This window comes from Hypomesus transpacificus, chromosome 13 (assembly GCF_021917145.1).
Source record: "Hypomesus transpacificus isolate Combined female chromosome 13, fHypTra1, whole genome shotgun sequence".
In the NCBI taxonomy this organism is placed as follows: Eukaryota; Metazoa; Chordata; class Actinopteri; order Osmeriformes; family Osmeridae; genus Hypomesus; species Hypomesus transpacificus.
This window is the reverse complement of record NC_061072.1, coordinates 9,830,950-9,858,068: the sequence shown is the minus strand read 5'-3', so window position 1 is coordinate 9,858,068 and position 27,119 is coordinate 9,830,950. Positions and strand designations below refer to the sequence as shown.

The following is a 27,119-nucleotide window of genomic DNA, read 5'->3' as shown; positions in this document are numbered from 1 at the left end:
TTGATAAATCGAGTGAGAATGCGCTAGCCTAAATCATTTGGTAAACTTAAGGAAGTCATTCATACACGTAGGACATCTGAAGCGTAACGTCAGCTTTACGTCTTGTATTGTATTATTTTTGTTTGGTAGGACTCAATAGGTTGAAAATGGGTATGAAGAAAGATGATAATGTTCACGGTGAGTGGGAAGGGAGAACATCTACAGTTCTAATATCGTGCCCTTAAGAGCCATAGGCAGGACAGGAGAGAGGAAACACATTAATTGAGTGGATTATAATTGATGGTCTATTATTGATGGTCGATTTTAACTAAATATGGTTGTTGTTCTTCATGTAGGAAAGAGCTGTGGGAAGGCCCATTCTACGAATGGGGAACCAGACTTGAAAAAGTCAAAAGCAATACCACTTCGCGGCAAAGAATTCGACCAATCAGGACATCTGAAAGTACACAATAGACAAGAGGGGGAGATAATAACCAATGAATGTGAGCAATGTGGTAAATGTTTTGCTAGGCCAGGTTACTTGAAACTACACATGAACGTTCACTTACCTGAGAAACCCTTCAAATGTTCTTTATGTGGAAAGGGATATAGTAGTAAGGGCATGTTAAAATCACATATGAAAGATCATATGTCTGTGACAGAAAAAGATAGAAATGTTTGTTCTTTGTGTGGAACACAGTATTCCTCTCTTGGAAGTTTGAGAGCTCATGAAAGAGCTGTACATATGGAAATTAAGCCTCACCATTGCTCCACATGTGGGCAGTACTTTGCTCATTTTGGCAACATGCAAAAACATCAGCGAATACACACTGGAGAGAAACCTTTTAAATGCGTAGACTGTGGTCGGAGCTTTTCCAGATCACATCATTTTGAATTGCATAAGAGAATACACTCTGGGGAAAGGCCGTATGCATGCTTGGTGTGTGGAAAGGATTTTTCAAGAGCAGACAGCTTGCATTTACACCAGCGACTGCATAGATTAGACAAGCAATTCTTCTGTTCTGTGTGTGACAAAGCCTTTTACACATTAGGAAGTCTGACAGTACATGAGAGAACTCACACTGGAGTTAAACCATATCCATGTTCTGTGTGTGTAAGAAGGTTTAACTCTTCAACTGACATGAAGAATCACATGCGGACTCATACTGCAGTAAGACCTTATCATTGCTCTGAATGTGCGAAAAGCTACATTACATCATCTGCCCTTCAAATACATCAGATGAAACACAAACACAATTCTACAGTGGTGGTATAGGACCTTTCTCACCTTTCAATCCTTAAACAGGTCTATTTGTGGAGCTCAAGTGTTACACCAGTTACATTTTTATTGTATCTTTAAATTAGATGTTCCAGTGACTGGTGGTAAATTATGTTGGAATGTTTCCTTTCTTAGGCCTACTGTAATTTGTTTTACTTTATGCTGGGTGTTTCCATTTAATTTACATTGACTACTCAAGAACAGGATTAAATAAAGTTTAAAACGTCTTATCTGGTTTTTAATGGCAGTTGGCAAACCAGTTAGGTGCATTTTGACTGGACCAAAGTGTGGTACAGATGTATGCTAAAATTACAGGATTGAGTAAAAAAAGAAATGAATTGAAATTGATCTCACACAACACATGTTCAAAAGGTGATCAACTAAAATTGATTAGACTACATTTCCCAGATAGCCTCAATGTTTTCCAGCCAATGAGCAGTCTGTTTACCATGTTCGTGCAGCTTTTTCCTGCCTACTACCAAAGCTATCTATTTGACAGGTCAGATAGCGTTGGCTAAATGACCGTGATTTGAACGAAATCGTAAGAATGTTGATAAGATCATTATAATATAGTATGTATTGCGCTTGTATTTACATTTGCAACATGCTCCAAAATCCCTGGCTTGCATACGAGTAAGTTAGCTAACTATTGAAGCTAGCGTAGCTAGATAGCAATTTTGACCTAAGAATACATGTAGTACATAGCTAACTAGCTAGCACTAGTTACCTTGATCAGACGTAAGTTAGCTAGCAATAGTAAACGTAGAAAAACGATATCCCACAGCAAAATACTTGATATGTATGGAGCTAGCTAGCTACCAGTAATATACCGAGCTAGCTAGATGGTTGGCATCGGGAGGGACTTCTGGCTTCTGAATCCCTTTCATAGCAGTGCTGGTTAACGTTTTTAGCTACTTCGCCCCTTGTTTGAGATGTTAAATACATCTTTTATCAGTTCGAGCGGTATTTTACCCCATGCCGACACCTGACATTGTTTTTAAATGTTTGTTAGCGAGCCTAGGGTGAAATATATAACAGACAGCACTAGTAGTAGCTAGCTAGTTTGTTTAGAGGTCAATCTCAGGTGGTTAGTCAACTAGCATTAACTGACTAGGTTGTGAACTGTTTACAATACTGATTTCCTGCTGACTCTTCTCCCCTTTTAGACACTGAATCAAGTGTTCCTGTCCAGTTGCTACCATGTCCATGTTCAGCACAGGTATACTGGTGCTCACCTCACCTCTGCACACCCTCCCCCTGCGCATTGCTCCAGTTCTTAGCTCTGCTGCACAGGTAGTGGAGCGCACCCTCTATGTCCACCTTCACCCAGGCCTTAACCTGAGCAGTGGCGGCCAGCCTCGACCTGTCTTCATCCCCCCTGTGGTAGATCTTTCCAGCCTTATTACCCGCCTCTACAGCAATGCAGCAGATGTCTGTGGGCACCTAGATATCCGTGTGCTGCTCACCAATGTCCGCAGCCAGGCTGGTTCTTCAAGCACCGGAGGTTCAAGTGGCCCCTTTCCAACTCCTCAGCTCCTCTCCCAGTCCCCAGAGGTGGTACTGACAGATTTCCCTCTACAAGACCCTGGTCAGTCCTTGCTTGTGTCCCAGTGTTTGCAGAAGTACGCCGGGCACTGTTACGTCTGTAACCCTGGGTTGGCCTCGGTGCTGCTTCACCCTGAGCTGCAGAAACTGCAGAAGGAGGAGGAGATGGGGCAGCTGGAAGAGGAGGGACAAAAGGACTGCGAGATGAAGTTAGAGCCCATGGAGATCTACAGTGATGTGGTGGTTGGGGGAACATTTGACCGCCTTCACGGTGCACACAAGACTCTGCTAAACATCTCGTGCCTTTTGGCAAACAGGCGATTCCTTATTGGTGTGTGTGACCAGGAGTTACTGAAAAGTAAGTGGATTAAAATAGTCGTAGCTAAAACAGTGAACTGGTTAAACTTGGGTAGCTGGGCATTATCAGTTCTTTGTATATCTATATGTTTCTCTTTCTGGGTAAGTCTTAGCATATTTACACAACACAAGGTACTTGGTTCCATAATTTCTTGTTAATAACCCAGAGAACAATTATGTGTTTATCTAAATATAGTTCAAACTAAATGCTAAGCTCTAAATTGAGTTGCCTTTTTCCTGACATTATCCTCTCCTCCTCCTCCTGGTCATAGAGAAGGTTCTGAAGGAGCTGATCGAACCCTACGCCCTGAGGGTCCAGCGGCTCAGAGAGTTCCTGTTGGATGTCAAACCTTCGCTGCAGTATGAGATTGTACCCCTGTCGGACCCTTTTGGACCCTCCGTGGTCGACACTCAGCTGCAGTGCATCATAGTCAGCGAGGAGACCAGGAAGGGAGGCGAGGCAGTGAATAGGAAACGCCTTGAAAATGTAAGGTGGCCGATGTGTCTTTTCACTTCAGTGTGACTCATTGTGATGCCTTCAAGTTAATCATAAAGGTTTGGGGATGGTGTTCATCGTTAGCATTGCACTGTTTCTTTGAGACTATAGCAGTCTGGGCCCATTGAGGTGGCACAAGCTAAGTGATCTTTGAACTAGTGGCCAAGAAAAGTTTGTGGAAGATGTGAATTATCATGGGAAACTTCCTCAGTGGTGTGCTGTAATGTGTTCAAACTTTATTTATCCATGAAGGGAAATTCATAGATCACAGCAACACTAATAAAATGTACATCAAAAATATGAATATAATCAATAATCCAAACATGCACTGTAATAATCAAAGTATTCACTGTAAAGATGCAAGTATACACAGTAATATTACAAGAATACACAGTTATAATACAAGTTGACTTGCACACCTACACTAACTGTTGACTCGTTTGTGTGTTGGTGTGTGTGTGTAATATTTCAGTTTTAGTTTAGATCTGCTTCTGTTTTTAACCATGTGTAGTTTGGAGCAAACCAACACAATTTGTTTTTACATTTGTTTGCCAAACTCCAGGGGCTTCCTGGGCTTGTATTACACGAGATCCAGCTGCTGAAGGATGCTCACCACACCGAGACCGAGGAGGAAAAGATCAGCTCATCCAGCCTTCGCTCACGCCTCTTAGGCACCCTCCTCAGAGCCCCAAAGGTATGCCCATTTCCATCTTTCATACCAACCTTTGGTACCATCCCAATTTAGCATATTTTGATGGATGCAGCTATTAGGAAGCAGTCTGAATCTTTCTAATGAGGCCATCTCATACACCCCTTTTCCGTATCCCTGGTCCCTCTTGACTCAGGACATGCCCCATCTCCCAGCTGTACCCTATGTGATTGGCCTGACGGGGATGAGCGGCAGTGGAAAGAGCTCCATCGCCAGGCGTATGGAGGCCCTGGGAGCAGCATGCATCGACAGCGACCAGCTTGGCCATGAAACGTACCGTCCAGGGGCGAGAGCCTACCACAGGGTGGTGGAAGAGTTCGGCACTGGTGAGGGAATGTCTCTTTGTTTGGTGCACTGTTTGAAGGTCTCCTGGGTCAGTTCACACTTAGTGTGATTACAGTGTTTCCCCACAGAAGGTGATTATATTTGGGGCGGTAGGCAGGGTTGAAGCCAGACATTGTAAACATTTTGGACTCAGCCCAAACCGATGTCCTAGTATCGGTTAGATGTAAGTGTAGATGGGGACTTCAACAAGCATTTTTTATTTCATTTTTGGGATCTGAATTTCACTATTTGAATTTGAAAAAGTCTGTGGACGTGGGTAACTATGAATCTGTTTACATTGTTGGGGGGGAATTTTCCTCAAGTTGATATAAACCAACTGAAAGTAATGCATAAGATGTTCATACAGAAATAGCCTGTTTAAATAAAGCTTCACTTCTCATTTCAGATGTTCTAAATGAGGATAAAACTATCAATAGACGAATGCTAGGAAGAAAAGTATTTGGAAACAAGGTAATGCAGGTCATAAACGGTATTTCCATTTGTATTTGCACATATTTAGGAGATATGTTTCTGATGTTAAGGATATCACTGTATTTGTAGGACAGGCTGAAAGCACTTACGGACATTGTGTGGCCTGAGATAGCACTTCTGGTCAAGGACAGAATCCAAGAAGCTGGAGATCAAGGTATGTCATTGGAAGCTGTGGATCGATGTTTCTGTGTATAGGCCTACATGTGCAGTACGGAGGATATGTTAGCTGCTATGTTGGAGTTGACTGCCTGACATTCACACAGCAACACTGGCCGTGAATGTGTCTAAATATATAATATAATTTATTCATGTACTAATTATAAGTGTATCTCCATGTGACCCATGATTTTGTCCTACCCAGGTAAACGGGTGAGTGTGGTAGATGCGGCGGTTCTGCTGGAGGCTGGTTGGACAGACATTGTCCACGAGGTCTGGGTCACTGTAATCCCTGTAGAGGAGGTAATAACCTATGTTACATCCCTGGCCCAGTCTGTCCAAATTTAAAAGACATTTTAATGGAAGGGTTCAGGAAATGCTAACATTCTTGTTTTTTTATCCAAATAAGACAATGTTTCTTTTCTGCTCACCAGTCCAAAAATGGTCTTGCCACCAGCCCTGTCTTGTGAATGTTGCTGTTGATTTACATTTAGTCATTTAGCAGACGCTCTTATCCAGAGCGACTTACAGTAAGTACAGGGACCTTCCCCCCGAGGCAAGTAGGGTGAAGTGCCTTGCCCAAGGACACAACGTCATGGTGTGGCCGGGAATCGAACTGGCGACCTTTAGATTACTAGCCCGACTCCCTCACCGCTCAGCCACCTGACTCCCCTGTTGATGTTAAACTATGTCCAGTAGTTACACCCTCTGACACAGAGGCACAATTGTTTCAATTTGTTATTGGAAGAAATGCGAGCTAATGAGTTGCATTGTTCTTAAATTAAAATATTTTACTCCATACCCTGATTTTCCCTCGTCAGTTACCAAACCCCTCTCTATTTTTCCTACTTCCCTACCAGGCAGTGCTGCGAATCACAGAGCGGGACGGCTTGCCGAAGGAAGATGCAGAGCGCAGACTACAGAGCCAGTGGTCCAATGCGCGTCAGGTGGAGCAGGCTAATGTTGTGCTGTGCACGCTGTGGGAGCCAGAGGTCACCCAGAGACAGGTGAGGGCACAGCCAGAGGCACGACCTTGAACTGCAACTGAAGCATAAATCACAGTTACTCTGGCTACTCCATGCTATGTGATTTGTGGTTGTACAAACTAGTCATTGTAAACACAGCGTAAACACCAGTTTTTTTTTCTTAATTCGTAAGGTACAAAAGGCCTGGAATCTTCTCCAGGAGAGAATCCTTCAGAGACAAGAAGAGGCCAAGTCACCGTCATAAATTGTGGCCAAAAATGGCCCTGAACACACACACACCTGAGTCATGCAGCCCCAAGTGAAAGACATAAACCTGTCCCTGCCGACCAAGGGATGAGATGTCACAAATGACAGACTGAATCATAATCCTCATCATTTAGTGGCGATGGTTGAACAGTTGAAAAGACTGATGTGCCGTTCTCGCAAAACCAGGTGGATGTAACTCCAAACAAGACTCGGTGCCTAAATGACTTTTCACAGTAGTTTTTTAAATGTAGTTTGTTTATTAATTTACAATGCTGCATTTGTTAGCTGATTTTAAAAATGAAAATGGCCTGTGGATTTACATGGAAAGTGGTTAATGAGTTTGTGCCCTGTTGCTTAAAAATGGATCTGCTTTTATATATAAATCATTGTTTAGGCTGATTATGAAAATCAGACAATCCTTACTATATTTTCTGAAGACCAAAATGCACTGTAAATAAATAATATTTCAGACATCAAAATGAATTAGTTAAAAGCTATCCCACAACTTTCAAGCTAAATAAATGGATCATGATGAATCAGCTATACTTTAACCTTGATTCCAAAGGTTTTTCTCATCCTACTAGCAAACCCAACGAATGCACAGTTGATAGTGAGTCTAGTTTCCCCAAAAACACGTTATTCTTTTCCATGCATACCATTTTGACAAAAATGTTGACTTAATTAAAATGCTGCATGACAAACAGCTTTTTCTTTCCATGTTGTGGATCAGAGAACAAATGTGAAATAAATCTAATGGTATTCTGAAATATACATACACAATATTTATCACCTTCCCTTCATGCTTGTTTCCACTAAGTACATTCTGATAATGTTTTAAAACTCAGAAAGGCTATTTTCACCTTTAGAAACATTTAGCGTGGATCAACAGTTGAGACCATACCCAATCTTCCTCTTTTCACAGCATTTGTTGTTCAGAGCTCAACAGTTAGTTTGGCTGTAGACAGCGCCCTTCCTCGGTCATTGGTGGCTCTGCACTCGTAAACTCCAGAGTCGGCAGGAACCAGGTCAGTCAGGACCAACGCCCACAGGCCATCCTTTTCATACTCAACAGTGACCCTGGCAGACTGCTCAACAGGGATTCCATCGTGGAGCCATTCTACCTGTGGTTTTGGGTGACCTGCCACAGGGCACGTAGGAAAGAGAAAAAAAAAAAAAAGAGTTAACACAGAGCATGCTACATGGAAAAGAACAATGAATCCATCCAGTGTCACATGAAGACCATGCACATGTTTGTGTTTTCTTGCTGATACCACCTTAGGTTCATGACATTTTATGTTGCAGAAGAAGCTGGCGAGGAATAATTAAGCATGAAACGTCTGATCAAAAAGACAAATGACCTTACCTTGAATGTGGCAGGCCAGGCGGGCAGTGGCACCACTGGGTAAGGTGGTGTCCTTTAGGACCTGGTCAAAGTACGGCTCCTTCTCTAGCTTCTTCTCCAAAGACTGGATTGCCAGCTTTGCTTCAGGTCCCCAGCTAGGTTCTGTATAAGGATATGAAAAACCATGCTTAACTAAGTGGAACACTGTAGGTTGTAATACAATCACCAACCCAGATGTAGCTGACCAGGTCCTAAAAACATAAATACGATTGTACAAGAGTAAGTTCATGTTTCTTACCCTCCCCAGAGTTGCAAGGAGGATATGGCTTGCTGGAGAGGTTGGCCATACGTTGTAGTGCCAGAACAGCTTTACCTGTTTTCTGTAGTAGGAAGTAAGCAAAATTCACTGAATGGACTATACCAAGCAACTCTGATTTCGTCTCACAAATCAGTCAAATGTATTTATTTGGGTGAGGTACCCTCCATTTGCGTCTGGCCAGGAAGTGTTTCATCTTGTCTTTTCTGAGGGACTTGGTGGGTCGGCGGATCATGGAGGTGAAGGAAACCAACCAATGGTGGGCCAGAGCCTCGTCACATGACAACCGACATCTAGACATTAGGAGGAGGGAAAATACAAGTATGCCATTTGTAAATGTACTCTTGCCAACATGCCCCTTATGTATCAACCAGGGCCGGCCCAAGGCATAAGTGAATTAAGCGACTGCTTAGGGCCCCCGTGGCCACCACAGGGCCCCCAAGAGCACACAAAATTACAATTAAATGTTTTTTAAAATATATACATATTAACAATGCCAAGGGGTCCCCAAATCAATTCTGCTTGAGGCCCCGTAAAGGCTTGGGCCGGCCCTGGTATCAACACTCAAGTAGTGGCACCAACCTTATGTCCTTCTTGAGAAGGGAGTCAATGAAGTATTTTGCCTGGTCAGAGATGTCCTCAAAACTGTCCTCGTCAAACTTGTAGCAAGCAGCCGTCACTTGAGCCAAGGTCTCTGTATCACTGTTACCCTGGAATGGGGACTCACCACTCAACCTATGAAAGGAGAGGCTAGATCTAGTATACTGTAAAGGCCTGTGTTCCATACACATCCTCCCTTTGCCACAAGAGTTGGATTTTTTTAAGGCAGTATTAGAGCAAGTTCATACGTTTCTCTGAATAAACATGACTCACAAGACAAAGCAAATGACTCCAATGCTCCACATGTCTGTTTTCAGGCTGACTGGTTCATAATTGATGACCTCAGGGGCCACAAACTCTGGGGTTCCATGCAACACTGTCAATGAAACACCAGGCTCTATAACAGACAGGTGACAAATCCAAGATTCAAATTTTACAATACTATAAACTACGCCCAACATACGTATGAAACAACAGTTGGATGTTGACCTTGTTTAATAAATCTTTCCTTAATATATTCACTGGTCAAAATGTTAAATCTTACAAGCTTTCTCCAAACCTCCACACTACCAGTGCATTATGATATTCATGATAATATACAAACTACAAAAGGCTATCTTTTTGTACCACAAACACCGACCAACCTAGTTTATGGGCCAAGCCAAAATCAATGATCTTGATCCGGGTTCCAGTGGTGTCCACACACACGATGTTCTCAGGCTTAAGGTCCAGATGGATGATATTCTGCTTGTGAACATACTGGATACCCTCCAGGAGCTGCTGCATGTAGCGAGCACATGTGGGCTCATTGTATTCGTAGTTTTCGTCCACAATGCGTTCAAACAGCTCCCCTCCGGCAATGCTGGGGAGACAAACACACAGAGTCTATTCCTGAGCTCCCACGACACAGCTGAAAACAACTGATATGGTCACAGTAGTAGATCTTTCTTATGGGTCCCTGAAGGTGAAAAAAGATTCGAGTAAAAGGAAAGACCATTATCCTTTTACATTTCATCTTTAAAGAGATGGGTATTAGAATCACCACCTCGAACAGAAACTCAAGGCACAGAGTTAACCATACTCACTACTCCAACACCATGACAATCTCAGAACGGGTATGGTAAGCCCCCAGGCACTGGACCAGTTTGGGGTGGTGGAGACAGTTCATAAGCTCAATTTCTCGGAGTGCTGCAGCTTTTTCCTTGGAACTGCGTCCTTTGTAAAATTTCCCAGCATGCACCTGAGCTGTCTCTCTGTGAACCAGACGGAACACCTGTCCATACTTGCCCCTGTTTGAAACCATGAAACCATGAAACCATGTTTTGCATAAGACTTAATAGCAGTGTGGGTAAACACATGACAATCTAGCAAAGTGTGCAGAAAGTGTCTGTTTTATTATGTTAAAGAGACTGACTATGTTAAAAACATATTGAAAGAATATAAGTAACCAATACTTACACCCCCAGCTTCTCATGTATGTTGTAATGGTCTTTTACTTTGTTTTTGGTGTCAATGGTAAAAGTGACGTAAGATTCAGGCTCTTCTTTCTTTTCTCCTTCAAATGTAAAACACAGCATCATAATGCACATGGAAGAGTCACTGTGTAAAGTCCAGGGAACATACAGTGAAAGCTAACAGTAAAATACATCACATATCTAACCTTTAGTGTCCATCTTGACGCAGTCGGACATGTTGCTCGGCTCACTGGTCCCCACAGAGTTGGAGGCCCTCACCCTGAAGCGATACTGCCCCAGGGGCTCCAGGCCTGAGCGTACCCGATACGAGGTGTTCATACAGTGGGTGGTCAGTTCAGTCCAGTCCCCAGGCTTGTCAGGAACCTCTTGTCTGACTTCTACTATGTAACCAGTGATGGCGCTTCCGCCGTCATAGCTAGGCCCAGTCCAGGAGAGGACCAAAGACTTGGAGGAGAGTTGGGAGATGATGGGGCTGGAGGCTGGGCGATGGGGGCGGTCTGAGGAGGTACATAATCATGCACAGGAATCAGAATTTGCTTTATTCGCCATGTATGTTACACAAACGCCAAATTTACTTTGGCAGGAAGGTGCAGACAATAAATATATACAGATCTCAAATTAAGTTAAAAAAAGTACTATAAAAACTAAACAATTTAAAAATAAAACTAATTCAAAAATAAAAAATTAAATATATATAAGACTTTGAATGAGCAGCATAAAGGAGAAGTGACCTAACCATGTCAAATATTATGTTTGGGTTGTTACTTGTTTGAAGGGAACTAGATTTTCTTGTCGGCCTTACCTTTGACACTGAGAACCACTGTGTGATAAGCACAGCCCCTTCGGTTCCGCACCACTAGGGTGTAGGAGCCGGCGTCATCTGGACAAGTCTGGGATATCTCCACACAGCTCTCTGTCTCACCACTCTTTACATGGTTCCGTGGTCCATTTACAAGCACCTGTTGAGAAAGAAGTTTTAACAGTACTTAGCTAGGCCAGGTATACAGACTTTTGCATCATACCTAAATAAAGGAAGTATTATTCCTAGTATTTTCTAAAAGTAATCATTTGAACAGACCCCAATACTGTGTTGTTTTTCCAAAAGCTCATTTAACACCCAAACAGACATACCTTTTCTCTGTTGTGGACCCAGCAGGACACCACAGGAAGACAGAGACTGGTAAAGACACAGTGGAGCCTGACTGGTTCCCCGGCCCTCACCTCCACCTGCTCTTGGGAGTCCTTGAACTCCACTGGAGGACCTGTGTGAGAGAGATTCAGATGTTTCAGCTTGGTAAACAAAATACCTCCGTATGCCTGTGCCTCATCCATTAATTGTTTATACAGCGGGACAAGTTATCCCTTACTTCTCAGTGTGAAAAATACATGGTGTTGCGTGGGAGGGTGTGAAATGAGTCTCACAGCGAATGCGTGAGACTTGAGAGCCCTGGTGGAACGAGTATGCATTTGGACTTCATGTACACAAATAACTTAGCAAGTTTTGTATGTCCTAACCTAAGTGCACTCCATAATGGATAGGGCAGTGTAGTCAACATCTCATCTTATTTTTCACCAGACAGGATGAAGCGGTATTTTGTCACACAGGAAGTAGTTGTTTCTCTCACCGTTGTGTAACAAGGAAACACTGAGAGACTGACTTCCTGCGATAATGCCATTATTTGTGTCATCACTTCCGGCTTCAACTTTGCAATTCCTCAGAGGTTCTTTCACATGAGAATCCTTAAGAGGATGCGTAGGGGTCTGTTCGTTTCCTAAAACGTCATAGAAAGACAAATGGAGCAAAGTGAGTTCAATTGAACAATCTTAAGTAATATCAATAAAATATCCATTACAAAAATGGTGTGTATCTATGCAGGGGTGCCGTATAGGGGGGAAAAGGTAGGACGATTCTAAGGACCCCTGACTGACAGGTTTAAGTTGAAAACCTAATAGAAATGATAAACTGTTTTTTTTTTTATGGGGCCCAAAATTCCTGGCGGCGCCCCTGTATCTGTGTCTGTTCATACATGCATGCTCATGTTTTCATGTAGATAGATAAACACTTTAAATCTCCATTACCCAGACCTTCAGCTAACATCAGCAAGGAAACATGCACCTTAAATTGTATCTGATCTACATCTTAGCTGAGTGGAATTGTAGTTCTTATGTGAGGTTTGTCTTTTATCTTTGTTGTTTGGGTTGTCTTTTATTGAAGTTACAAGTTAGTTAAGAGAAGCGGCCAGATACTTTTAAAAGAAAGGTCATCTTTGTTTGCAAGATGTTTCTTTTTAGGTGTTTTCCAGTTGCCCTGAAGGTGTAACTTATCACTTAAACCATCTGTGTGCCCTTGAACCATAAGAGTTTTGTTTGTCTTTTTAAATGGCCAGAAGGATTGTTTGGAATGAGGCTTGTGTGATGAGTAGCCCTGCCTGTGATTGGAATGCCCAAGTATGACCTCAGGGTCTCAAGGAACGTCTTTGTGGTTTATGGTGACATTTGTAGCCATACCAACAGTCTAATTGTCTGTTTAGCAATAACTTGCTTCCACTCAAGATACTTTTAACTACTGCGACACCATTGCAATGACAAAGCCATGTTATCGTATCCAAGTCTGAAACAGCCATACACTTCAGATATATCATTTACATCTTTCATCATTATGTATGTGAGAAAAGTCTTACCTTTGGATGCGTTTTTCAGTTTGCTGTTCCCCTGAACATTCCTTCTGTGACCATCCTGCGCTCCCCTTTCTACAAACTTGGGGGCGGATGGCTTAAGCACCAGATGAAAAGTTGACACAAAGGTTTTCTGAGGGCTCGGACCACCTTGGTCCATCCTCAGGGAGGAGAAATGGACAAACCCTGGCTAAAGCAACACCAACAACTTCATAAATTACATCTTAAATAGTCTTCCTAAGATGCATACAATTGTTGTACACATTCACCTGTTTATATCTGTGAGTAAAATTACTCAAACAATTTTTTTTTTCATCAGTTTCTTGAGTTTACTGATCCATGGACGGCTGCAGCACACTACTGAGACCACTACTGATACTCATGCCCACCACAGGAAACTGCTAACTTTATCAGACCCAATTAGGAGGCGAGCCTTCCCCTCTCTCACTACAGAGAGAGCAAGAAAGAGAGAGAGTGCGGGAGAGTGCGAGACACAAAAAAGAAAGTGAAATGGGAAAAAGGGTGGAGAAAAAATGTAGAAATGTGCTCACCTGAAGAAGTTGTTCAAAAGAATTTGAGATACCGCACACTCGTGTCTTTCATTTAATGAGAATACTTTGACAAGACTACAGAGAAAAACACCAAAAAAGACTTCCCTAATGCTTTGTGGTTGCAGTTGAGCAAACGTTCAGTGACATGGAATCTTGGAGAACAAGTAGGGCAGCTTTAAAAAAAGTAAATAATTAAGAAAAAAAAGAAAAAACTAAGTGGTGATTAAAAAAATATGTATATACAGTATATGAACGAGACAGTCATTCCTTGGTTATAATGTATGTGGTTGTGTGTGATAAATATGAATGTGGCCATATGTCAGTATGACATATGACATTCAAGTGTTAGATCATTGGGTACAAGCCCAGACAGAAATAACATTTTCTTCTAACAAGTTTTTCCTTGACAGCTTCTCTAAGGTGTGTCATTTTGTTGTCGCACCCCTTCCGCTTATGATATTACAGTAACAGACGGCTCTTCCACATGAACATTCATTTTGTAGTGTCACTGAAGTTGGTGCTTCCCCAATCCTTTTCCCCTTTAAAACCCAGTTAAAATACGTTGGCAAATCACTTAACATGGTGGTGGTAGCTGTACTCAAAGGTCAGACTCAACAATTTCACAAGAGCTGTGAAAACAGAAATAAATAACCATAGATTTCCATTAATGCACAATTATGTGTTCAACAATAAAACTATGTGAATAGCTTTTCAGTTGTTTTTTTCTCTGAAGTATTAAGTCAATCCTGGGAACACCATAATGAATGACAATATTTATCACTTTAGTCAACAAACATTCTCATTAGGTATGAAGGGGGAAACAGGCATGTGACACTCTTAAGTAGTTCCATACGGTGGCCCTGGTAAAGCTCAGGAGCCTGTGATGCAGTTTAGATAGCACAGCATGACAGTCATGCACTTTGTGTTAAGTCTTTATTGTGAAGACAGTGTACTTACAAAGTGAGATACAAAGTGTCTTTAACCATAGATTTTAATCTATTCGATATCGTTAATTGTGAATACATAATCTGATCATCATCATATGCATTGTTTTATGTGTCTGACATGCTACATTTATCCATCATAGTGCTGGAAAGACCACGTCAATGGAAATTGGTTTTGTCCACGGTTCTACTCAGACTTTAATATTACATAGTATATCATGGAAACACAACAATCGTTCATTTACACATTCCATTCCACTTCAGCACACTCATTTTCTTTATCAGAAAGAACTTTTTGCTAATTTATTGGAATTCAAAACAGGAAAGCAAAGAGAGAGACGGGCAATGTTTTCGTTGTACGACTTGGTATTTCAACTATGTAATTGTTTTGCATCCTGTTCCCACAAACCCCTTCACTACTTATAAGGTCCTCGGTTCACCGGTCAAGATTCTCCTAACATTCCAGCCATCATGTTGTGAAACATGATTTAATGGGGAAATAGTGCCCCCTAATGTCTAAACGTTTCACTCATTATCCAGATAAGGTGAAGGTCAAACAAAATGACTACAGAAGGCTTTTATCTTGTCCTTCTTTCCTGACAGCATTAATTTGGTAACCAAATTATAAGAGAGATATGTTTAATGAAAGGGCAAATCCATAGGCACAAATACTTTTGCACTACATGTTTCACATGGATTCTATGAATCTAATGGACCGTTTGATTCACACCGGCAATGAAAAGCACATTTGGCAACCACACAACTGGAAATAGATTACCAAGATGCTGACATTCATTGACATTATGATTTATTGACATTGAAATACTGAATTATGTTAATGGAAAACATGAATTCAATTCAGTGTGGTCAGAGGAAGGGGCATGTTCCACCTCTCCTGCAGGTCTTGGGGCTGGAGCATGTTTCTGCAGCCACTCCAGCTCCAGGTGTAGGTGGAGAAGGTGTCAGGGAAGGCCTTGAAGCCCAGCGCTCGATGGTAGACCTGAAGGGAGCCCCAGGACTTCCAAGCATCACGTTGTTTGTAATGGGTCAGTGTGTCCAGGAAGCTGTTCAGACCATTTTTGCACTGGGTTTGTGGGAGGTGGAGGGGGGAGTAAGACAAACAAATAGAAATAAAGACAGGAAAAATGAATAAATGGACAATTAGAGGACAAATGGGACAGACAGTAAAAAGGCATAGCAGTTATTTTATGTTATATACAGATATTTTTTTATAGAAATAGTAACTTAAATAACCTTAAATCAAGACATAACACTACCTTGTATTTTATCTCATTGATTTCATTATAGGTGAGACACTTCCGGTTTTTCATTTGCAATTCTATCTTGACCTTAACTGGAGTGATCAGGTCTTTTGTCTCTGTCCCAGGATGCTGAAAAGACAACTGAGGAGGAATGATGAGGAGAGGATGGAGGATGGAGAGACAGAGAGTGAGATATTCTACAAAACCAATCATATCTATAGCCTGTTCCCAAACAAAGCAATCAGTATGACACAAACTGTGTGCATTTGAAGTGTATGTTTTTTATCCATTGTGGTTAATCATTAGAAATGTGGGTGTACCTGTCTTATATGCTCTTCTATCTCCACATCATTCCTGGTTTTGGCTGAAAGACTATCTGTTGCAGCTGGAGGGGGTTTCTTGATTACCTTCTTGCCCACAACGGTGTTTGACAGTGACACATTCAGACTGGGCCGCTTGGAGTATGGGCTTGTTGATGGGGCTAGGGCATCAAAGGTCAAAGTTTAATTCAACAGCAAACTACTATTAAGTTCAGCTTGATTTACCAGACTACTACACTTATGACATGACCCACACTCGTGCAAATGTAAAACACATGTATACACACACAAAATACAAACACAGAATATATTTATGTTTCTCATACCATAAGGTAAGATATGCTTCATCAGCTGTTTAGGCTGTAAACCTATAAGATGAGCTCCCTTGGCATAGTACGTGAGCACATGGCCCCGGTCTTCAAACACCTGTGGCGCCGCACACCAAATGTGATGTAGCGATTTCTTGTGGTAGTACCTGCATGAGAAAATGAAATCATTTTGATTTGACTGATTTCAAAAGCCATTTTGGTCACTTAGGATGTAACCAGAAGTCTTTAAAGAACAATTCCAATCAAAGAATAGGATAGTTTATGAAATTGGACAAGACTATCAGTCACTCACTACCCAACTGTTAAGCTCAACACATTCTGTTCATGCCGTATATAATGTCATCATAACATTACCTAATTATCTCCCCAGTGGCAATACTGGGAATTAAGCCGGCATTCAGCATCTTATCCAGGGCATTGTAGAATACAGTGTCAATCACCACCACTACCTGAGAAAGGTCTGGTGGAGGCTCCACTTTTGAGAAAAGGAAGAGAGAGAATGAGACAATATTATCAGTCACAGGAGCAACAAAGTACATGCAGTGCAGTCAAATAATCTCAGTCCTAAAGAAAGTAACATACCTTTCATACATGTGGCAAATTTCTGACTGTCTGTCATTAGAGACAGGAAGTCCTGAAACCCCACCTTACCATCCCCTAAAACAAAAGCACACCAATTAGTACTTGTATCATAACGTTACATCATAGCTACACCGTCTTACATCATTTTAATGTGATATGTTATATTTCTCAGTCCACATACCATCATAATCAGCTCTGTGTAGACAAGTCTCTGTTTCTGAGGGGCTAAGTTTCATATCCACTGTTTCCAGTAAGGAGGAGAGCCCCTCTGCATTGATGATGCCCCTAGAGCTGGTGGCAAACAGGTCAAACGCTGCTCGGAATGCTTTGAAACAGAAGACATAGATGTCCGTTCACAAAGCAGTGTCCACATACTATTGGCCACTTAATGTAGATGATGTCACAATGCCATGGATGCTATAGTGTGACTCACCTTCAACCTGAGCATCAGACAGAGTTTCATCTGGTGCCATTGTGGCCAAGTCCTTCATTTGGCCAATACACCTTAGGTCAAACAGTGGTCAAGGGTCAATGACTTAAATCATAAACGGACTCAAACTGACTCCATTACTCTCAATTTCATTGTAAATACAGGAAAACATACATACTTACGCATCCTCCTATTTACTGATATAGATTAAAGCATTAAAATAACAACATAAACTGATGTGAAGTCCGTTTTGTGTGTGATTTCTGCGTCCCCCCACATGCCCCAGTAACTCACAACGAATGGAGAACATCACTGAAGTCTTGTGCGTTCTCAAATTCATGCAGTTTTCCAGAATCTCGGTGCTTCATCCGAGTCTTGGGGTCCGTTTTTTGTCTGCTAGCCTGTCTTTTAGAGTTATAGGCACCCTTCAAAGAAACAATTAGGCTACATTTAATGTGATTACATGGAATAACAACATATGTAGTCAGCATGATGATGTATGACAGTCAACACAATTGGTAGTTATTCCCCTGTAGGTATATGGTTGTCCCATACTCCCAAACACCAGTTTAATGTATCTTTATGGATAGAAATTATAGCAAAAGTCGACATTGATCCTGTAACTTATTTTTGGAGGTTATGCTACTAACCATCATCGTGTCTGAAGGAGTTTTTTGATAATCTGTCTGATGCAACTTCTCCCAAGCATTCGCATAGATGGCGAATTTACACTTGCGACAGAAAACATACAATTCTCACTTTGGACATCAGCGTCACTCAGCAATGCAACTATGACATCATCACGCATATGATCATCGGTAGTCAGATTAACTTTTCATGTTTTATTTAAACAAAATCTTGCTTGGTTTCTTTTTCTACTGGATTAAATGATAGACAGTTTTCTTAATGTATGGTAGAGCACTTTGTTCTAACTTGAAAGACTCTTCAGCAACCATGTTTCACGCCAATAAAAAATGTAACTCTTGATTAGAAAATACAATTTTATTATATTTGTGAATACTTTCCTCCGACAACTTCTCTGTTCTCTTCTTGTTGTCGCTCTTCGCCGTTTCAAATCGCCGGTTAAAATACAACTCCCAGAAACCCTAAGCGGAAAATGACATTGGCGCAAAGATGACGTCACAGCACCAACGCGAGGCATGGGATTTGTAGCGTTACTGAACGCATGGGGGGCATACTAGTACATTTACAGGTCAGTAAACAAAGATGCATGAGATGTTCATATTTGGTTTACTTTGTCTAATGTTTGTCTGCATAAACGTTTGTACAGGGGTCAGTTAACGGACACTTACTTGTTTTTGAATAGTTTTTCTTTTTGCTGTACGAATAGGGTAGGTCACAGTGCCCCTTGGCTTGCTAGCTAGCAAGCTGTAGACTATTTTAGACTCATCTAGCTAGAATAGATTCACGTTACATTATATTTTAAATTAGAGCTCAGTCTAATCTGAGTCTGAGTCTAGGTAAGGAATATGTGCACACTGTCCTTTCATTTCTAGATATATTGCTCATTTTCTGTTGCTACTATAATTGGTATTAATTGCAGGTTCGATGTCTTGAATTGGGGCAAATGTGGAGGAGGTGGTTCGTGAAAGGCACCGCCTGTTTCTTGCAGGTGGCAGCTCACAGCTTTTCAAGATGTCCTCACCACGGGTGTCTCTCTTCCTCGCTTGCGAGACATTTAGCAAAGAGACACATCTCAAGGTTTACTCTTCCCACTTCCTATCCTCTGGGACAACTATGGGGTGCAACACCTACACTCGGTGTTATCCGAGGCTACAAAAAAGACGCCAAGTTCAACATAGATTTCCCTGTCAATCCCGTCACAGTCACAGACATCAAACAGTACCTGCGCTCCAAAGACGTTCCATTCCACGACGGCTACAGTTGCTTGCATGCCCAAAGCCTTTTCATGGATTTAAGTACAAGTTCCCCTGCGGGTTCAGGGAAAGACAATTGCAACATGTTCATAGACAAGACCACAGGGCAGTTCCTTTGCAAGGACACCTTGGTAGAGGGCAGTTGGGAGGACCTGCAGGACTGTTTGGAGGTGATGCAGAAGGAAGGCCAGACTTGGCTCAGCCCCCATGTGCTGCTGGGGTACCCTGAGAGCGTGGAGGAGCAGGAGGAGAGGGAGATGGAGCTGAAGGAAGTGCAGAGGATTTGGTCCAGCTCCATCCCCTTCTCTGACATCCCAGAGGAGGAGGCTCAGCTGATCAAAACCATGTTTCAGATCAGCAAGATCTCCAATGCCACGCTCAAGAAGTTTGGGGTGAGGATTTTTAAACCCACCAAGAGCCTGGTGTTTCCCTGGTTCTGGGGCCCAGATTCAAGCCTGAGGGGGGTGAAGTTGATGTCAGCCCAGAGCACAGAGAGTGGGAATGTGGCGTACACCGAGGCCACAGTGCCCAAGGCGGGGTCCTACCACAATCTTTTTGGCCTTCCTCTTGTGGGACGTAAGGACACGGAGGTTGTGGTAACAGGCCATGAGGTGGACACCTTGGCTGTGAGCCAGGCCACAAGCCTCCCCTGCGTTACCCTGCCTCGGGGAGTCAGTTGCCTCCCACCTGTTCTACTTCCCTACCTGGAGCAGTTCAAAAAGGTGACTCTTTGGCTGGGAGGGGACATGCGCTCCTGGGAGGCCTCCAAGATCTTCTCTCGTAAGCTGGGTCTGAAGCGTTGCTCGCTGGTACGTCCAGGGGAGTTTCAACCCTGTCCTGTGGAGGCTCTGGTCCAGGGGAAGAACCTGGCCCGCATCATCAAGGCCTCCATTCCCGCTGCTCACAAGTCAATTGTGTCATTCAGGCAGCTTAGAGAGGATGTCTTCGGTGAGCTTATGAACACAGAGCAGGTGGCTGGAGTGAAATGGACAAGGTTCCAAGAGCTCAATAGGATCCTGAAAGGCCATCGCAAGGGCGAGCTGACAGTCTTCACAGGTATGTTTCTAAACTGGCTCGTTTGAAATGTGTAGTGTTGTTCTTTGTGGAAATGCATTGTGGAGTATGTTTGTGGCAAGGTGGCTTATCTGCACTTTATGTCTCCCCTTCAGGGCCCACCGGTAGTGGAAAGACCACCTTTATCAGCGAGTTTGCTCTGGATCTGTGTATGCAAGGTGTCAACACGCTGTGGGGAAGCTTTGAGATTAACAATGTCCGCCTGGCCAAGATCATGCTCACTCAGTTTGCTATGCAGAGGCTGGAGGAGAACTTGGACCAGTATGACTACTGGGCTGACAAGTTTGAAGAACTGCCTCTCTACTTCATGACTTTCCATGGACAGCAGAACATTAAGTGAGTCTCAATTCTTATACCTTTTGTTGATGGATAGATGCTGTAATGATTAAGTGGGTCAAATACAAAAATAAAAATAATTTATGCCGATACTTTTATAAAGGGCTGTGCTGGACACAATGCAACATGCTGTCTACTTGTACGATATCAACCATGTGATCATCGACAACCTGCAGTTTATGATGGGACAGGAGAACCTCAGTGTGGACAAGTGAGAACCAACATCACTGATTAGTAACATCACTGATTAGTAACATCACTGATTAGTAACATCACTGATTAGTAGAATATACATATTTCAAAACCTGATAATATCCCCTCTGTATGGCAGTGTGGTCAATATGTCCTATTTTCTCTTACCCAGGTTTGCTGTCCAAGACCACATCATTGGAGCATTCAGGAGGTTTGCAACCAATAGTAGCTGTCATGTGACTTTGATCATCCATCCCAGAAAAGAAGAGGATGACCGAGAACTACAGACGGCATCCATCTTTGGTACTGCTAAGGTAGGTGGAGCGTTACATTAGCAATTTTTGTGAAAGATAGTGTCGGGGGACGGGGGGGGAATGCTCTAATCATTGAATGCCATATTAACGTGGTCCCAATCCCATTTCTAGGCCAGCCAAGAGGCAGACAATGTTCTCATCCTGCAGGAGAAGAAGCTGGTCACATGTCCCGGTCGCAGGTCCCTCCAGGTGGCCAAGAACCGCTTCGACGGGGATGTGGGCATCTTCCCTCTGGAGTTCCTCAAGGGCTCGCTCACCTTCTCCGCTCCCGTCAAGGCCAAGCACAAGCTGAGGAAGGTGAAGGGGGAGATGCCGGAGACGCCCCAGGGTGAGGAGACCACACCCATGGAGGAACGGATAACAGAGAAGAAGGGGGAGAAGAAGGAGGAGATGGCAGCAAAGAAGGATGAGCAGGTCGTAAAGATGGAGAAGCCAGCAAAGGCCACAAAAACACCCAAAGTTAAGAGTGCCACTGCTGTTAAAAGTAGAGCAGAGGGAATCAAGAAGACCCAGAATGAAGAATAGTTTTGCGACTGATGGGATCGTGATGATTTATAAAATATAAACGGATGAATTATGCAATAATATTGAAAAAGACAGTGTTCCAGGTGACTATGCTAGTTTTCAATAATAATTCTAAATGATTTTCACTTGTATTGAGAGTAAGGACATGACTAAGAACATGACTATCAAAAACTATCAAAGGGCTGTTAAAGAAAACTATGTGGACAGTGAAAATCCTTTGTTTTGAAAATGGCTCATAGAATGTTATTTGTATGCCTTTACCTCTCACTGTATAGAGACCAACTGCTGCTTTTTCACTCAACTTCATTTCAAAGTCTAACTGCTTTTTCTGTTAAAAGTTGATTGATCTTGATCGAACTCATTAAACTGTGATGTCAGAAACTTCTGTAATAATGTTCAGTATGAAACACTATTGTGTTTGTTTTGTCAGAGAATATAAACATTTACACGTTGCCATTTGTGCCCTCTACTGACATTTGTACACTATTGTTACATGAATTAAACTGTACTTTTAAAGCATGAAGTAAAGGCCATATTGTTCCTTTTAATTGGCTGCAATTCTCTTTGTAAACCGTAGGTGGCGCTGGTAAATCAAAATAAATGTATTCAGAACTGGAGCAGTAGAATTAACAGTAGTCCAGTTTTATTTTAAATGTATGCCCTTCTGAAGCATTGTCCAAAATATCATGTAACAGCATAGGTGTTTTCATCAGGTATGTTGCCATCAGGTGAGAAATGGAATGAACTTCTAAAAACTCAGGTCACTGTCATAAATTGGTTTAGTGTCATATTTTATTCAACATTCTAACATTGTTTTTAAAGGATTAAGCTAATTGAGCCCTCATTAAATCAGGTATTAGATCCTAGTGAGCCTGAGCTAGAGTGATCGTTGATAAGGTATCAAATGACCGTTATACCTAGGGTTAGAGTAGGTGATAAATAATGATGAGGCTTCCACAAGGTTTGCTCGCCTCTTCACACTGGGTTTTGATTGGACAAGGAGAAGAAGGACAAAGTATCCGATTTCTTGATACATTATTCAGAGGAGTGACTTCCAATAACTAAAAAGTAGATTATGTAACAGGCCTCTTGTTGGATTATGGCATATTTAAATGAGGAAAAATGCAATTAATTTGCTTCCTCTGGAGGATGATGTAATATTATGAGTTGAATCGCTCATCAAAACTGCAGACTTGCCAGAAGTTTACTGTCCAACTTTTTCTAACCCTTTTTCAGACTTCAAACAGCAGTGTAATGTCAGTGACCTTTGACCCTGGGAACATGGAACGTGGTCGTGTGTGCAATGAGATGAATCAGTGAGCATATCCCAGGGTCTGACTCTTTATGTCATATTGTTGTAACCTACTACCCCCTTGGCTGGAGAACACAGACTGCTGAGCATCTACATCTCCCTCGGAAAGCTACCCTGGCATCAGACCCAGGTCCAACAAATGGCCCCTGAGCTCCCTGGCTAGCTGGATCTGTTAAATATTGTTTTAAGGACAAAGAATCATCCTCGTATAAACTGTGGGGGTGTTTTCCTAAATCATATTCAAGGAGATTCATGCAGATCTTGGCTTGAGAGGAATGGAAAACACTAAAGGATTGCCGAGATGGAGAGGCTCTGTGTGAAAGTCAGTTTGGGTGAGACAGCAGGAGAGACAGATTCTGGGCAGATGTGCTGCTGCTAGGTTTTCTATTCTATAATTTTTTCCCCCCTCTCTTTTGAGGCTTTCGGTTTGTTTTACTGCTATGTAAGTACAGAGCATTCCAGAATGATTCCAGGCTTCGCTCTGGATGTGTCTGGGTGTCATCCTGACAGTGTGGGTGTGGGACACCAGCATCGGGTGCCTGTGAAAGGGGGCCTTTGTGCACTTGGGCGTTCCTGGACCGAGACGGGGGCTCCATCACTTGCCAGCTCGTCATAGGAAGGAGGTCAGATGGCTGAGCGGTTAGGGAGTCGGGCTATTAATCAGAAGGTTGTTGGTTCGATTCCCGGCCATGCAAAATGACGTTGTGTCCTTGGGTAAGGCACTTCACCCTACTTGCCTCTGGGAAAATGTCCCTGTACTTACTGTAAATCGCTCTGGATAAGAGCGTCTGCTAAATGGCTAAATGTAAATGTAAGAAAACATACACAAACTTGCATACATGAGTATGACACACCTGCTCCCATGCACATACTAACAAAGGTCTAATGTGTAGGTTCTATCAAAAGAAGTGTTCACATTTGACTCTTGTTGTGGCAGGTTTAGTAATACTTTTAAATATTTACAGTTACAACTAGGTTTACGTCTGAGGACCATATTTATTTGAACAGCTTTATCAACTGAATAAAACGTACTTATGAACAGATCTTTTGAAAAGAGGAAGTTGGATTATATACTGACATCTCCGGTCCCCTGGCCTTCCTGCACTGTGATGTTTGTTCTCGTGTTTAGAGTTGGTTGCTGTGATCTGAGCTTTGTGACTGTTCAAATGGATGCCATCTGGAGAAGGACAGGATGAAGCAACTCCAGCCCTGCAACTCCTAGTCGTGAGGGAACCAAAGCGTGAGATCTGTGAAACCAAAGGAATTTGACTTCATCAAAATGTGGATTATTTGTGGTAAAAGATGAATAAAGGAAATGTTTCAAATGTATTACATTCAAGGCTGGTGGAATAGCATTTAAATGCTATATTTTTATTTCACAGATACAAGGTTCTAGGCACTAGGAGGTTATTAAAGGTAACAAACAGTATGTGCCTGCCTCCCACAACAAATATCCAGACTTAAATGGAGGTCCCCACAGATTTCACAAGAATGCCAATCTGCTCCGAGGTAGGACTGGAAGTCACTTTCTCTCCTCTTACTAAATCTAATAGAGAAGCTGATGGGGATGGATATAGTGCAGCGCATGGTTTCAGGTCCATTAAACGCCCTTCATTTGGACATCAAGGCAACTATTTGACCAAATCTGGATGTAATTTCAGGACCTTAAGTCAAAGTCAATCAACAAGCAAGTCTGGAATCTGGGAGAGAGCTCAGTCAGGAATCCTGTAACCAGACCCCAAAGTACATCTTCATGATACCAGGGCACTATCAGTAATGTTGAAAACATGATAAGTGCCTTCACATACTGATTGGCCTTGGAGATGGGATATTATATCCTTTATAGTGTGCTCTTCTCTGGCTTTTATAAGGGTTCCTTATCTTCATATTTAGGATTTATGCTTGTGAAACTGCTTCGGAACCACTTAACAGTGGTTTCAGGAAGACAAGGGTTTTTAGTCTGGCGTCTATGAGAATCAAATGTTTTTCTCTCTCTGTCTTAGTTACTGTTTTTTTTTCTTCATTTTTCCCTTCATTACATTGGATTTCTCCCCTCTGTGATTTTCATTTCTGTCTTTGTCATCTTGACATAAATATTTACAAAACTTGCTCTGGTTTCTGACTCACAGTTCAATGAACACTGGTCTTCCTCATAGCATTGTTTTTGTCTGGTTCCTCTAAAAATTTCCTTCATGGTTATTACTCAGGACTCAAACTCAGGTTTGTCAATTGTCAATATATTCTTTTACCTAGCCCATGCAAGAATAAAAACAACATAAAAAAGTCAAACCTTTAAGTATGTTGGTGTTTTTAAAGCATATTTTGCTGACAGCACGTGGAACACGTGTGTGTGTCTGAAAATGTATGATTTAACGTTCAGTTTGGACTCCATCCTGATGACTAAACTAGTTTTAGAAAGACCACAGGCTAACTCAGAAGCAAAGATGATTTATCATTCCTCCTTCTTTCTGCTCTGTCCGTTGGATGGGAAGAAACATTCTGCCTCACGTGCACTCGGCACGTTTGACCCATATTACCCTCCCACAAAAAACACTCTGGAGAATATGTCTGCTACGTGTATTTATAACCATCTGAGAATCCTCCCCTCCGTGCTCCCAGACCAGAGGAAGGCTCACGTTTCTACTCATTATGTCAACTTGATTTCCCTGTTAGCTTACCGTGTATGTGAGATCTGGAGAAGAAACATAAAACAATTTTTCCAAGACATGCATTGGTATGTTTCATGTAACAGTGTCCTAAAAGGCAGATATGTCATATTACTCGTCTGTGCTGTTCTAACTAGCCAATTGATTTGCTGTTGCGAAGATTTGCAGGATTTTAGATTATGCTTGAGTTGGATGAGATTCAAACAAAATAAAGTGCATGGATGTTAGCTGTAAGGACCTTGATCTGTCTCAGAGCATTGAAATGGAGTGAAATCAGTGTTAGCACCATCACCCCAAGGCTGGAACATGCCCACTGTGCCATCTCGACATCTATCTGTGACAGGTTGTTGGGCACCCCTTGCCTAAAGGTCAACTGCTGAGTGATCCACATGTTTGCTCCCTTCCTTTCCTCCGATTGGTCACATTAGGTTGCGGTACTTTACATTCTCGTCATGACAGTATCACTCACAATAACTGATGCCAGTGACGACCCGGGGCCTTGACCTCAGCTCATCTCGGTTGAATATAGACAACAGTATGCTGAATGTCTCAAATGCCCATCTATCGTAAGTCATTAGCCACTCGTGTTCACTTGGCACATGCACCCGTGCTGAAGGCACAGTACGCTCCTGCTGTCTCACAGCGTGCCTGACTGCCTATGTTTTGCCTTTGAACACAACAGGAGTCTTTGAGCAGGCAGAGAGCCTGTGCTTATGTAATATGCACAGGAGACCTAGGATGAGGGGGCTTAATGCGCACACTCGCACCATCCGTGTGGATGCTAATCGACGGCCTGTGGGAGAGAGTGGCCCTGCACTCATCGGTTCCCGCTTTTCAGTGGGTTGGAAAGGCATCTGTTTTAAGAAGACTTCGGAGTATGCGGGGCTGGTGGGTTGATAATAAGAGGATAATTACATGCAGTGGTGTGGTGGCCAAGGTGCTGGGGGATGGGAAGGAGGTAAAGAATTGAAGAAGTAGGGGACATTTTTGTTGTGAAGCTCTTTAGAAGGAGCTGTCTCTGTAAAGGCAGATTAAATATTATAGGAGTGGAGGCCTCATTCCCTTTTAGAGGCAGGTCAGATATAGGATCCTGCTCATGGAGTAAGTGAGACAGTCTGGTGTGGCCTCTCGTGTGTGTATGTGTGTGTGTGTGTGTGTGTGTGTGTGTGTCTTTGTGTGTGTATGGGATAGAGAGACAGAGACCAAGATGGAGAGAGAACAAAAAAACAAGGAAAAAGAGACAAGAAGAAACAGAACACAAGACACAGAACGAGACAGCAAACTATATTTTAACTGACGATGGCTTAGGCCGAAACAAGTCTGTCATCCTAATAAACTGGTCAAAAGAAGCAGCAGGCAGGCTTGAGAGTGGTTTTTTTTCTACTTTAAACTATATTTGAAGGCAGC

The 27,119-nt window shown here is 42.4% G+C and overlaps 4 protein-coding genes across 10 annotated transcripts; 2 read left to right on the top strand and 2 right to left on the bottom strand.

The window, feature by feature from the left end:
* Nucleotides 1–1,714: 1,714 nt before the first annotated feature.
* Nucleotides 1,715–6,982, top strand: coasy (CoA synthase). Of its 4 annotated transcripts, none has more exons than XM_047031991.1 (10): nucleotides 1,715–1,830; nucleotides 2,425–3,161; nucleotides 3,433–3,647; nucleotides 4,219–4,350; nucleotides 4,502–4,691; nucleotides 5,096–5,160; nucleotides 5,251–5,335; nucleotides 5,543–5,640; nucleotides 6,198–6,344; nucleotides 6,496–6,982. In XM_047031991.1, the coding sequence occupies exons 2-10, from the start codon at nucleotides 2,459–2,461 to the stop codon at nucleotides 6,565–6,567; spliced, it is 1,707 nt and encodes a 568-aa protein (XP_046887947.1). In that variant the 5' UTR covers nucleotides 1,715–1,830; nucleotides 2,425–2,458; the 3' UTR covers nucleotides 6,568–6,982. The 4 variants fall into 4 exon arrangements, with proteins under 4 accessions (XP_046887947.1, XP_046887949.1, XP_046887945.1 ...); XM_047031993.1 differs by having other exon boundaries at nucleotides 1,715–1,891; nucleotides 5,543–5,550; XM_047031989.1 differs by having other exon boundaries at nucleotides 1,715–1,891.
* Nucleotides 6,697–13,767, bottom strand: LOC124475405 (myosin light chain kinase, smooth muscle-like). 4 transcript variants are annotated; one of them, XM_047031988.1, is made up of 15 exons: nucleotides 13,529–13,767; nucleotides 12,984–13,167; nucleotides 11,928–12,074; nucleotides 11,434–11,564; nucleotides 11,105–11,261; nucleotides 10,488–10,799; nucleotides 10,286–10,382; nucleotides 9,913–10,116; nucleotides 9,472–9,689; nucleotides 9,101–9,203; nucleotides 8,810–8,962; nucleotides 8,391–8,520; nucleotides 8,210–8,291; nucleotides 7,933–8,073; nucleotides 6,697–7,707 (listed from the first exon to the last, which is right to left on the bottom strand). In XM_047031988.1, exons 2-15 carry the CDS (start codon nucleotides 13,135–13,137, stop codon nucleotides 7,502–7,504), a joined length of 2,235 nt encoding a protein of 744 aa, XP_046887944.1. In that variant the 5' UTR covers nucleotides 13,138–13,167; nucleotides 13,529–13,767; the 3' UTR covers nucleotides 6,697–7,501. The 4 variants fall into 4 exon arrangements, with proteins under 4 accessions (XP_046887944.1, XP_046887941.1, XP_046887942.1 ...); XM_047031985.1 differs by having other exon boundaries at nucleotides 9,101–9,224; nucleotides 13,529–13,765; XM_047031986.1 differs by having other exon boundaries at nucleotides 9,101–9,224; nucleotides 12,984–13,138; nucleotides 13,529–13,762.
* An 827-nt stretch (nucleotides 13,768–14,594) lies between these two features.
* On the bottom strand, nucleotides 14,595–18,488 carry LOC124475408 (EF-hand calcium-binding domain-containing protein 3-like). The gene is made up of 10 exons (XM_047031994.1): nucleotides 18,046–18,488; nucleotides 17,690–17,820; nucleotides 17,399–17,469; nucleotides 17,147–17,290; nucleotides 16,966–17,040; nucleotides 16,738–16,858; nucleotides 16,381–16,529; nucleotides 16,055–16,215; nucleotides 15,750–15,875; nucleotides 14,595–15,556 (listed from the first exon to the last, which is right to left on the bottom strand). The coding sequence occupies exons 1-10, from the start codon at nucleotides 18,049–18,051 to the stop codon at nucleotides 15,326–15,328; spliced, it is 1,215 nt and encodes a 404-aa protein (XP_046887950.1). The 5' UTR covers nucleotides 18,052–18,488; the 3' UTR covers nucleotides 14,595–15,325.
* A 34-nt stretch (nucleotides 18,489–18,522) lies between these two features.
* twnk (twinkle mtDNA helicase) lies at nucleotides 18,523–22,303 on the top strand. Its single transcript, XM_047031984.1, has 6 exons — nucleotides 18,523–18,608; nucleotides 18,960–20,349; nucleotides 20,463–20,703; nucleotides 20,807–20,914; nucleotides 21,068–21,209; nucleotides 21,321–22,303. Exons 1-6 carry the CDS (start codon nucleotides 18,582–18,584, stop codon nucleotides 21,732–21,734), a joined length of 2,322 nt encoding a protein of 773 aa, XP_046887940.1. The 5' UTR covers nucleotides 18,523–18,581; the 3' UTR covers nucleotides 21,735–22,303.
* The last annotated feature ends 4,816 nt before the right edge of the window (nucleotides 22,304–27,119 follow it).